General features: G+C 46.4%; 1 protein-coding gene across 1 annotated transcript in view; it reads left to right on the top strand.

The window, feature by feature from the left end:
- Positions 1–283: 283 nt before the first annotated feature.
- SECISBP2L (SECIS binding protein 2 like) overlaps positions 284–13293 on the top strand; it is a 138952-nt gene continuing 125942 nt past the window's right edge. The window contains 1 exon segment of the mRNA XM_082253273.1: positions 284–324. Coding sequence (XP_082109399.1) covers positions 307–324 — 18 coding nt within the window. The 5' untranslated portion in view covers positions 284–306.

Here is a 13293-nt window from a genome sequence, read left to right on the forward strand (position 1 = left end):
TGGCTGTCTCCTGTACACAGAGCGGCGCTCCTCCCTCACACACTACTGTGTCCCGGCCCGGCCTCCGTCTCAGCTGACTCGCTGTCACCTTTCGCGGCTCCGCCCAGGCCCGCAGAGCCTTCGCTCTACTATGACGTGTGGTGGGAGGACCGCTCGGGGTGGGGTGAGCTCAGAGGCCGAGCAGTGGGAAGAAGAACACGGCCGGGGAGAGGAGCGGACACCGGGGAGGATGAACGGGGCCGCCGCTCACCTTACCGACTAGAGGACGGAGAAGCGAGGAGCTCCGCACAGCTAGGCCCGGACACCATGGAGCTGAACGAGCAGGTACACCGACAACCCCGCTCTGTCCGCAGACACCACAGGGACCGGTCCCAGGCCAGGACTGTCATGAGGGGATCTCTCCAGGGGAGGGGTGGAGGGTTCTCCCCCTGTACCGGGACATCCCCCCCTCTACCCTGCATGGACCGCTCCTGGGCTGCAGAGCTCACACTTGTTGCTGAGGACCGATCACCCCTCTGCTGAGATCTCCATCTCCTCCGACACCTGACAACCTACCTGACCACATCTACACCTACCTACCTACATAACCGACAGATGACAACCTACCTACCTGACCACATCTCCTCCGACACCTAACTATCTACATCTCCCACACATGACAACCTACCTGACCACATCTACACCTACCTACCTATCTACATCTCCAACACAGACAACCTACCTACCTGACCACATCTACACCTACTTACCTACATAACTGACAGATGGCAACCTACCTGACTACATCTCCAACACAGACAACCTACCTGACCACATCTACACCTACCTACCTACATCTCCGACAGATGGCAACCTACCTACCTGACCACATCACCTCTCCGGGGTGGGGTTTGTTTTCATTAGATTGATCTAACCACACACACGTCTCTATCTATACAATGTGATTGTACAATCTCCCACCCACTGTGTAGTAGAAGGATCCGTCGTCCTATCAGAGACTGTGTGATGTTTGGCCAGCCTATTGCTGAACTTCCACCTGTAGAATGTTAGGAAAGCATTCATGTAATCACCTTGGAGTCGCTCACCATGCAGCAGGAACTGCACACCCCCCCCCCCCCCCCCGCACCACCCGGCATTCCTTCCAAATTCTTCATCCAACAAACTAACACGGTGCATTTGCAGCCCCCAGCACAGACCGGATCGCAGTGCCATGCAGTTTGATGCAAACACAATATACCCTCCCCCTCCGCACACCTTCCTGGAGATGGCTGTTCAGTAATGGTGGGTGCTGCAATGACCACAGGCTGGGAAGTGTCCTCAGCCCACCAAGGATTCCTCATGAAGGGTCCAAAGCCTTCACATGGTGCACAAAAAGCAGCGTTTCTGAGCCCTGCAGGGCCCCTTCATGGGACAAGTGATAAAGCTTGGACTCTTCTCAAGGAATCCTTGGTGTGCTGATGATTGTTCTTCAAATGCAGTTTTATGCGGCACAATGACACCTGTCATCCTTTATTTGTGTTCCTGTGAGATTGGTGTAATGAACATTCCCCGAAAAAATGAACAGAAAACCTCCCATCTCCATGGTGTGGAGCGCCCCTTTATAGTTCAGGCTCATTCATACCAGAACGCAGTACAGGAAACCTGCAATCTGTTCCCAACACTGCGCTCAAAGCGCACGGGTGCGCCGCCATTTCAGCCTATTCACTTAAAGGGACTGAAATCACGCCGGACAGCACCGAAAGTAGTGCATGCTGAACTTTGAAAAACGCACAGCAACCGGATCGCATGATACTTCTGTACAATGCGATCCGGGGCAGGAAAATGCACTGTGTTTGGGGCATCGCTAAGTTCACCTTTACAGAAAAACTGTAACATTGGACCCCCCCACACCACCCCCAGCTGTCCCACTGGCCGCCACCCCCTGCTGCAACCTCGTCTTTTATATTTTACCAAGAAATGTGGATAGCCTATTGCATTAGGTTGCCCTAAAATTCACATCAGTGTATTTTGTTTACTTTGTTGACCTTTGTGGTAATATTATGTGGCATAAAAAAAATTGGAACTTCCACTATTCTATTAGGGTGTCTGCTTGAAGAAAATATAAGTTTGGTGGTTTTGTGTAATCTTCAGGCCTAAAATGTTGTTTTTTTTTTTTTGTTTTTTTTTTTTTTAAATGCGTGCAAGAACGGCTCTGGCAGAGAAAAGGTTAAAATGAGTCCCTGACGGGACCATCAAATGGACAGACAAGTTATTTTTTTTCTTTCTCATCCAAATGAAGCTCTACAAGTGTAAGGCCAGCATAAACAATACTTGTACAATTGATTTCAGATGTCCCAGAAGTATGTAATCTAATGCTGGGATCACATATGTGCAGGTCAGGAACACATGTATGATTCCACACGTTCTGACCTGCACAGAAACACATGGGGGTGGCATTATTTCTTAAAGGCACCCCCACACATCAGTGTCCATGTGCAATTTAATGCTGCGTGAAGCTGAATTATGCTGCAGTTCTGTTCAGCCTGTTTTTAAAAAGGGTCAGGGGCTTCTTTCCTCATGTTTCTCGCGGGTATAGACGTGTGCATGTAAAACGTGCGCACAGATGTGTACCTAGGCACATTATTGGTCTTCAAGGCACTTGGACTACATACAGTGAGGGAAAAATTATTTGATCCCCTGCTGATTTTTTACATTTGCCCACTGACAAAGAAATTATTTTAATGGTAGGTTTATTTTACCAGTGAGAGCCAGAATAACAATATCCAGAAAAACACATTTAGAAAAAAAAAAAAGATATAAATTGATTTGCATTTTAATGAGTAAAATAAATATTTGATGCCTCTATCAATCAGCACGATTTCTGGCACCCAGGTGTATTCTATACAGGTAACTAGCTGAGATTAGAAGCACTCTCTTAAGGCCCCTTTCACACGAGCGCTCCGATCAGATCCGCCTTTCAGTTTTTTAGGCGGATCTGATCGGATCCCCCCTGATCGGATGAGAGTGGACAGGCGGTCCGCTCTCACCTGATTCCCCCATAGAAATGCATGGGGCTCTGACATCTCCCTCTCTGCACACAGAACGGAGAGGGAGATGTCACCTTCCTGCTCAGCGGGGATCTGCGTTTACGATTCCCCTGCCGAGCAGCACGGATCTGCCTACGGAAGCGGACCGTGTGAAAGAGCCCTAAAGGGAGTGCTCCTAATCTCAGCTTGTTACCTGTGTAAAAGACACCTGTCCGCAGAAGCAATCAATCAATCAGATTCCAATTTCTCCACCATGGCCAAGACCAGAGTTGTCAAAGGATGTCAGGGACAAGATTGTAGATCTACACAATGCTGGAATGGGCTACAAGACCATCGCCAAGCAGCTTTGTGAGTGGGTGACAACAGTTGGTGTGATTATTCTCAAATGGAAGAAACACAAAATAACTGTTAAGCCCCGTACACACGTACTGATCGTCGGCCGAACGATTGGCCGTCTTTTGTCCAGGGCTGTCGTGTCTGTTGAAAACTGCAAAAGACTGCACACGAATTTTGTCGGCCAACAACAGCCGACTGCAGAAGTGATGTCATGTGATGGTTAACTTTCCTTGTCTTTTTTCTTTTCTGAGCGTGCCCAGTCTTGCTAATCTGCTGTCTGTCGGCCGAAATCTGTACTGATTGGCGAACAATTGGCCGTTCTGGTGTTGGCCAACAAAAATTTTAATGCCTGCACGACAGATTCTGTTCGGCCGAAAATGCGCTGTCGGCAGCATCATACTAACAAGCCTACAATCGGCCGATCAGTCGGTGGCCGAATATTTACGGCCGACAATCAGAACATGTGTACGGGCCTTTAATCTCCTTTGGTCTGGGGCTCCATACAAGGTCTCACCTCGTAGAGTTTCAATGATCCTGAGAACGGTGAGGAATCAGCCCAGACCTACACCAGAGAATCTTGTCAATGATCTTAAGGCAGTTGGGACTATAGTCACCAAGAAAACATTTGGTAACAAACTATGCTATGAAGGAAGGACTGAAATCCTGCAGCGCCCACAAGGTCTCCCTGCTCAAGAAAGCACATGTACAGGCTGAAGTTTGCTAATGAACATCTAAATGATTCAGAGGAGAACTAGGTGAAAGTGTTGTGGTCATATGAGACCAAAATTTAGCTCTTTGGCATCAACTCAACTCGCCGTGTTTGGAGGAGGAGGAATGCTGCCTATGACCCCAAGAACAACATCCCCACCATCAAACATGGAAGTGGAAACATTATGCCTTGGGGGTATTTTTCTGCTAAGGGACAGGACAACTTTACCGCTTTAAAGGATCGATGTACGGGGCCATGTACAATTAAATCTTGGGTGAGAACCTCCTTCCCTCAGCCAGAGCATTGAAAATGAGCCGTGGATGGGTATTCCAGCATGACAATGACCCAAAGCACACGGCCAAGGCAACAAAGGAGTGGCTCAAGAAGAAGCACATAAAGGTCCTGGAGTGGCCAAGCCAGGTTACCAAACATCAGCCTCGAAAAACCTTAAGGACTTGGGGGAGGATCTGCAGAGAGGAGTGAGACAAAATGTGTGCAAACCTGCTGGCCAACTACAAGAAACGTCTGACCTCTGTGATTGCCAACAAGGGCTTTGCCACCAAGTACTAAGTCATGTTTTGCAAAGGGGTCAAATACTTATTTCACTCATTAAAATGCAAATCAATTTATAACTTTTTTGAAATGTTTTTCTGAATATTTTTGGTATTCTGTCTCTCACTGGTAAAATAAACCTACCATTAAAATATTATAGACGGATCATTTCTTTTGTCAGAGGGCAAATGTACAAAATCAGCAGGGGGTCAAATACTTGTTTCCCTCACTGTAGTTGTTGGTAGATGTTAAAGCGGACCTTTAGCCTTTCTATGCACGATCCTGCCTCTCCACCCCCTCCTCCCGTCCTCTGCAGGAAAATGCCTTTTTTTTTCTTTTTTAAATAGAATGTCCGCCCGCCTCCCCATGCTGGTCACTTGCCTTAGGCGAATGACGCGCACGATGCCCACTGTGCCTCCTGGGATATGTATGTCACCTATCCCAGGAGGCGTAGCCTTTCTCTAAGGAAAAGAGGAGCGGGCAGGCCTGTCAGCGCGTCATTGGGAGGTGTGCCAGCTGAACCTGGAACGGCTGGCAGCCTAGCTATGACATCACTGGGAAACATGGCGGCGTTGGAAAGAGCGCTGCTAGAAGAGAAGAAGCTCTTAGCTGGACAACACTGGGTGGGCGAGTATCAAAAGTTAGCAGAATTTACCACCAGGTAGGTAATGCCTCGTACACACGTTCCGATAATCGTACGATAAAACTCGCTTTCGACCCGATCGCACGATAATCTGATCGTTAGTACACAGCTTTCGACAGCCGATCACGACAGTTGGTCCAACAAAATCCGTAGGGACAAACAGGAAAACTTCTGTCGTACGATAGCCCCGCGAAGGACAATTGTTCCATCAGTACACTATGCGTCCACTAAAAATCGATCGACAAGGACCGCGCATGATCAGAAACACTAAAATAGCACTGAAAAAGCCTGGCTGCCATTGTTTTTGTTTTGCATCATCTGATACGTAGCTAAGCAACCAGGAAGCTTTTCCCGAACCGTACGACAAAAATCATACGGTTTGTACGCAGTGTTGAATTCAATGTTAGTATCATGCAACAAAATGCAAACGATAAGTCGTCCGATTATCTGAACGTGTGTACGGGCTTAAGACTTAAAAAAATGGAGTTTAAAGTTCAGTTTTAAGGTAATTGTGCCGTCAGATTTTAACGCGTGACGTGATCTGAAAAGTGGCTACGCAGTCTGATTGTACAATCTTATTTAGATCTGCCAACAACTATGTCATGCAAGATCCTTCCCAGTAGGATGAAAATTGAATGGATTGTTATGGTTTGTCATCGATTTACATAGTGTTGGTAGATCTAAAGGAGTTGGTACAGATTATATAGTGTACAGATTATATAGTGTATGTCCAGCTTGAGGACAATCCTCCTATATAGAGAGGGTTGTTGGTGTCAGTCAGCCCCGGCTCCCCTGTGTGATGGCAGAGCTCTGACACCAATACAAAGTATGGGGGTGATCTTCTCCCCGGCAGTCTTGTTCTGTGTTCCATGCGGTATGTGTACAGTAGATGTGACCCCTGACCTCATGACATTTGTACTTTCTATCATAGGCAGTTGTTTGTTATTCATCATCTGTGTATCTCGGTGTCTCTGGTCCCCTTTGGACTCTCTTGGTCTTCTTGTCTACATGAACTTTCTTCTGCATCAGCTGCATGTCGTGGTTTTGGAGTGGCTTCCTGATGGTGATAGCGTGGGCAGTGTGGGTACGGCTGCCTGTAGTCTTCCCCAGGGGTACATTTGATAGGGTGACAACTCAGGATTACCATCGGAATACAGTCGTACCCCCCCCCCCCCCCTCCTAATGCCTGGAAGTGCCTGAGCAAGGAACTTCATGGTTAGATCATCACTCCTTGATTTTATAAGAAATAAATCATTTCTTAGACAAAGGTTTTGTACATGTGATATACAGTGTGTATAGAAAAGAATCGCCCTCTTTAGAACACTCACATTTTGTTGCTTTGCAGCCTGAAATGAAGACACACAGTTTTTGTTTTCTGCAGATGTATATACTGGTGCAACTTATGCCTCGTACACATGCAACGATTGTTGGCCAACCGATGGCCGACTTTTGTCCAGTGTTGTTGTGTTGGTTGAAATGTGCTCTAGTGTGCCACTATGTGTTGGTCTATCACATAAAATCCCGATAAAATTCAATTGCGTTTTCTGCTTGTTAAATGTGGAACATTTTAAAGGGGTATGAAGACTTTTTCAAGGCACTGTAAACTTTCTTCTCAAGGACAGCTTTATGACTGATGGCAGCAGATTTTCCTCAAGAATTTGATGGTATTTTGCCCCATCCGTTTTTTTCCTTCTATCCTGACAAGTGCTCCAGTCCCCGATGCAGAGAATCACCCCCATACCAGGATATTGCCACCTCCATGTTTTACTGTAGGAATGGTGTTATTTAGATGGATTTTCACCAGACATCGTTTTAGTGTTGAGGCCAAATCATTCAGTTTGTCATTAAAATCTGCCTGTATTTCTGGTGCTTGGGAGCCTCATCGGGTGTGTATGTCTGCGCATAGGCTGTATTGATGGAAAAGGTTGTACACCAGTATACACCTGTACACACTGGTATCTGTGTTTACAGATGCACACATATGAATGTGAAAACACTGCGTTAAGGAAATGACAGCCATAGATGTGCTCCTGTTCGTCTCCTGGTAGATGCTGGCACATTTACAGGATAAGTACAGCCTTTAGTACCATATTACAACCATGTGTAAGGTGTCACACATTACTATCCACCTCTTTCCGCACTGTTTTTTTTTTTTTTTCCCCTTGACCGCAGGCGGGGATCCTCTTCATGCAACCACTGTCACAATCTGAAAACGGTGCAGCTGTGTCTGCAGAGGAATCTGTGAATGAGAGAACTACAAGTCCCAACTGACCCCCCCCCCCCCCATGGTGGACAGCTTGTAGTTCTCAAAGAACTGCGAGGGTGCTAATGAGTGAGCGGTCAGAAGTTCATTACTCTATTCTTCCTGCACTATAGTAACTGTCTGCCTGTACAGGCAGACATCTTTACTGACAGTCTGCCAGAGCCTGGCATTGCACCCATGATCTGCTGATTGAGGGTGCAATGCTTTGCAGGCTCCTAAGTAAAAACAATGTGCATTTTTTTATTTATTTTTTTTATCGAACTAAGGGACATATTTCTTAAGCAGTGAAGTCACTAAACATTTACAGATGGGGAAGCAATCTCTGTAATATAAACGCTTGCCACCAAATCACATACCTGTACCTCATTTGATTTCAAGTGGTTGTACCGGGGTGATGCCTGCAGCTGCTGGCAACTACCCGGTATCATTTGTTAGAGCCGACGGTCGGCTCTCTCGCAATAACAACTCATGCAAATTTAGCCCTGCTGTTGTTACACCCAGCGGGAGGAGGCATTCCCCCACCCTCCCGCCGCCTTCTATCGCTCGTCTGGGCTCTCCCATCCCACCGGGAGACCCGAGCAACCAACCAGCATGTCCGCCGACTGGCCAGAGACCTGAACAAAGCCTGTATCTGCTTTGAACGGTTCTCCGGTATGGTAACCCGGAAGCAACATCATGACATCACTTCCGGGTTTACTGGAATCTTAAAGGCGCCAGTTTTTGAAAATCGAAAGTATTCAAACACGCAGATCTTGACGTTTTTTATTTTTTGAATGCTTTCAAATGCAAAGGAGAAATTTGAGGTCCAAAAGATCCCTTCATAAAGAGTACCTGTCATGTGCCAATTTATTGCGGTGACATGGATGTTTACATTCCTTGTGACAGCAATAAAAGTTGTAAAAAAAAAAAATTAAACCAACAGTGTATAAAAAAAAAAAAAAAATATATAATAAAATTCCATCTATCTATCTATAAAAATGAAGTGCCCCCGTCCCCCCGTGCTAGCACGCAAAGGGGAATGGTCCCACACCTGAGGTATCACGTAAGATCATGGGCAGTAATTCTAGCACTAGACCTCCTCTGTACATCTAAAGTGATAACCTATAAAGGCTTTTAAAGCATCGCCTATGGATAACATTTTTTTGTAGTTTGTTGCGGATGTGCGCAATTTTAAAGCGTGACATGTTTGGGATCTATTTACTCGGTGTGACATCATCTTTTACAAAAAAATCGGGTTAAGTATTGTCATTTGTTTTTTTGTTTTTTCCATTCAAATTTAAAGTGTATTTTTTTTTCCCCCTCAAAAAACATGTTTGAAAAACTGCTGTGCAAATACCATGTGACATAAAAAAATGCAAAACCCACCATTTATTCTCTAGGGCCTTTGCTTTAAATAAAATATCATTTTTGGGGGCTCTAACTAATTTTCTAGCAAAAAGTAAATAAAAACTGATTTTCACATGTAAACAAAAAGTGTCAGAAAATGCCCGGTCTTTAGGTAGGTAAAACATGCACCTAGGAGATACACTCGCAGTGAATGTTTCAATGTCAGATTCATTGCTTTAAAAACATTCCCGTTCTGCTGGCCATGCAAGAGTAGACTTTCAAATGAGCGTTCGTATAAATTCATACAAAAATTCTTAGTACATTTGATGATTCGGGGAATGTCATTAAAAAGTACTTCAAAATTGAATTTCCTTTTATCATTTGATTTCGGAGTATATGTATTTTCCTGAACAAAAACTACATTCCCTGTTAGAAATTCGTTTGAGCATTACTTAACATCATGCTCTTTCCAATTTTCTCGTCCCTACTATTGAAAACGAAGGTTAGTTTGACAGCACTAACGATTAGAGAATTGAACAAATGCTCCTAAATTAAAACCTTAATCAAAAAGCTTTGGTTTGAGTAGGGAATGGCTAACATCAGTGTTGTCGTATTTTTGCTGGGAACATTTAATTTCTCCTCCTGTCCCAGGGGAAGGGAGGGGAAACCCCCAGTTAGACAGTTGTCACCGGAACAGGTGTCCCCATTAGAAGAATTTCACTCTATTCTAGGGACAACTGTAACATCTAGGATTCCTGTCTTCTTTTTTTTTGTCCTGTTGGCAGTGGTCACCAATACAAATAGGATGAGTCCCCGTTCACACTAAGGCCCCGTTCACATTGCCGCGATCCGACTTGGGGGGGCGACTTCGGAGCGGCCACCACGGACTTCATAACATTGAAGTCTATGGCGGTCGCCCCAAAGAAGCTCCGGTCCCTTTTTCTAAGTCGGAGCGACTTGGGTCGCTCCTATTAGAACGGGTCCGCAGCTTCCCTATGGAAGGTGACCTACGGCGACCTGTGATTCTCACAGGTCGCCTTCCATAGGGAAGCTGCGGACCCGTTCTAATAGGAGCGACACAAGTCGCTCCGACTTAGAAAAAGGGTCCGGAGCTTCTTTGGGGTGACCCGGAGGCGACCGCCATAGACTTCAATGTTATGAAGTCCGTGGCGGCCGCTCCGAGGTCGCGGCGCGCTGCTCGCACCGCGACCTCGGAGGTCGCCTCCCCAAGTCGGATCGCCCCAGTGTGAACGGGGCCTTAGGCTGCATTCACACTTGAGCGTAGCGTATTTTACCGCGATTTTTTTTCAGGCGTTTTTCATTGAGATCTATCAAAAACGCTGGTAATCAGCCCAAAAAGAAGCTCATGTACTTTTTTTCAGTTACAGGTGTTTTGCAAAACGCTCAGATGTGAACAGGGGCCATTTAAATGAATGGGGTTTTACTTGTTGGGCGTTTTGGAAGCGTTTCTTTTGAGCGTTTTTGGAGCTGAAAACGCCCAGGTGTGAATGGAGCCTTAATCTTCCAGTTGGAGAGCACGTACATGACATTTAAATTGTATCTAAATCCTAAACACCTACAGTAAATGCATTGTTGCACTTATTCCCTTGATTTTTTTTTATGTCCTGTTCTCAATTAAAGTGGTAGTAAACGCTTGCATAAAAAAATGTTTTATGATCGTGTTCCTTAGGAACCCATGTAAAAAAAAAAAAAAAAATGTATTTCTGCAAAAAGCATGAAAAAACGCATTAGTGTGAATCGAGGCAATTGGGGTTAACTCACAGAGGCACAGAGACATGCTGGGCAAGCAAGAGCCGTTCATTTATGCACCTAGAGCAGAGTGGCACTGCATGCTGCCAGCCCGTGTGAGTCAAAGATGCATTGTACAGCCAAGTCTCTCAGGTATGCAGGGGCAGCTGCACACTGTCTGCGATGAGGGGTGTACACTTGTCCCTGCACATCCAGATGTGGTAATAAGGCTGTACTGCTCCTGCATCACCATTTTCTAACAGAGATTAACATAGAGAGTAAGGCAGAGAGCAGCACCGGTTTGAGATCATGCTCAGGTAAGTATTTAGAGGGGAGGTGGCCATGAAAGGGTTTTTTTTTTTTTAAACCTGAATGCATTAAAGTAAAAGCCCTAAGCCTTTACATCCATTTTAAGTCCTGTAAGTTGTGAGGTGGGGCCTCCATGCATCAGACTTGGTCTACAGATCTTAATCAAATTTAAGTATCTTTGGGTGTGCTGGAAAAAAAAGTCAACACCTCAAACCATTTTTGAGTTCGTCACCTCAAACCATTTTTGAGTTCGTCACCTCAAACCATTTTTGAGTTCGTCACCTCAAACCATTTTTGAGTTCGTCAGACCAGACCACCTTCTTCCATTGATCTGCGGTCCAGGTTCCCTTGCTCATATGCCCATTGTAGGCTCCTTTGGCTGTGGACTTGGGTCAGCATGGGTACCCTGACCAGTCTGCAGGTACGCAGCCCCATACACAACAAACTGCAATGCATTGTGTGTTCTGACACCTATGTATCGGAAACAGCATGAACTTTTTTTTCAGAAATTTTGAGCTAAAGTAGCTTTTTTATTGGCTCGGACTACACTGGCCAGCCTTCACTTCCCACGTGGATCAGTGAGCCTTGGCCAGCCATGAACCTGTCACAGGTTCACCAGTTTTCCTTCCTTGGCCCACGTTTGGTAGGTCCTGACGACTGCACACTGGAAGCATCCCACAGGAGCAGCAGTTTTGGAGATGCTTCAACCCAGTCACCAATTTGGCTCTTGTCACACACTAAAAATCTTACTCTTGGGCCCCTTTCACACGAGCGATCCGATCCGCCTGTCAGTTTTTCAGGCGGACCTGATCGGATGCTCCATGGGGCAGCGGGTGTCAGTGACACCCACTGCTATCTGATTCTGATCCTGTCTGTGAAATCCGGACGGATGGAAACTCTATTTTCTATCCGTCTGGAGAATCAGATTGGATGAGAACGGACAGGCGGTCCGTTCTCATCCAATCTCCCCATAGAGGACAGCGGGGAAGCTGACAGCTTGGTCTCTGCTCACAGAGCGGAGATGGAGCTGTCATCCGCCTGCTCAGCGGGGATCAGCAAGTCGATCCCCCGCTGAGCAGAACGGACTTCATTGGGCAGTGTCCCTTTGTGAAAGGAGCCTTGCTTGTTTTCTTCTACTTTCAACACCTCCGCTTTAGGGACAACATGTTCACTCGCCTAATATATCTACCCACTTTCAGGTGCTATTGTAACAAGATAATCAATGTTATTGGCTTTACCTGTCGGCAATGTTCCCTTTAAGCTGCGCGCATGCGTGGACGCCCAGTCTAATTGAAGGTCCCGCGCGGCACAAATTCAGACCGCGCAGCCGCAGACGATGTGAAGGTAACTGGGCCGTGGACCGGTACCGGTCCGTGTATGAAACAGTACCAGGCCGCCCGAGGAACTTTACATTATTTTACTGTGGCGGCCGGGGAGCAGAGTAGTGCACCCCGAGCCCACCCATTGTGTGACAATAGCAAATTAAAATTCGCTATTGTCACACGGATCCTCCTCCTGGCCAATCAGGGAGCAAGTCCTCCCGCTTCCTGATTGGCCGAAAGGCATATCCCATGCCATTGGCCGAGGAGGAGGCGGGAGGACTGAGGGGACGCGGGGAGTGAAGAGAAGCTGCCGTGAGGTAAGTGCACGGGTCTCGCGCGCGGGGGGGGGGGGGGGGGGGGGTCTCGCGGGGGGGGAACGCTGGCATCCCTGCATTGATTGGGGGCAATGCTGTGGGCACTCTGCATTGATTGAGGCAATGCTGTGGGCACTCTGCATTGATTGAGGCAATGCTGTGGGCACTCTGCATTGATTGGGGGCAATGCTGTGGGCACTCTGCATTGATTGTAACAATATAAGATTTTTGATGAAATTGCTCAGTCTAAAGGTTTGCGCTCAGAAATGTTTTTATTTGCTCAGCACAGTAAAAACTTAGAGGGAACGTTGCCTGTCAGTGGTCATAATGTTCTGGCTGATGGGTGTATGTAAAGTTTTATCTTGGCGTTCTTCCTGTTCTGGTGAATGGAATGACGGAACCTTTCACACAAAGCCGTGTTCATGGAGCCGTCTTGTTTGACAACATCCCTGGCATTCCTTTGCTGCAAGTCAAAGGATAAAGATTGGCCGATTGAACGCTTATAAAGTCGGTCATGTAATTTGTTAGATGATTGCTTCTTATTGAAAGGAATGTGAAGTGTGTAAGAAATGTTGTGTCATTGTAAGTTTTGTAGGTTCTTCAATAAGTTTTACTTCGGTGGTTTTGTTGACTGCTATGCTGGAAGTGTGGACATGTCTCCTGTGATTTCTCCAGTTTGTATTGCTTTTCATGGAAGACACTTGTATTCAGGGGCCCATAAGTAGGCCTGCGAATGCTCCCCCC

Source organism: Pelophylax lessonae (genome assembly GCF_965119305.1).
Source record: "Pelophylax lessonae genome assembly, chromosome: 4".
In the NCBI taxonomy this organism is placed as follows: domain Eukaryota; kingdom Metazoa; phylum Chordata; class Amphibia; order Anura; family Ranidae; genus Pelophylax; species Pelophylax lessonae.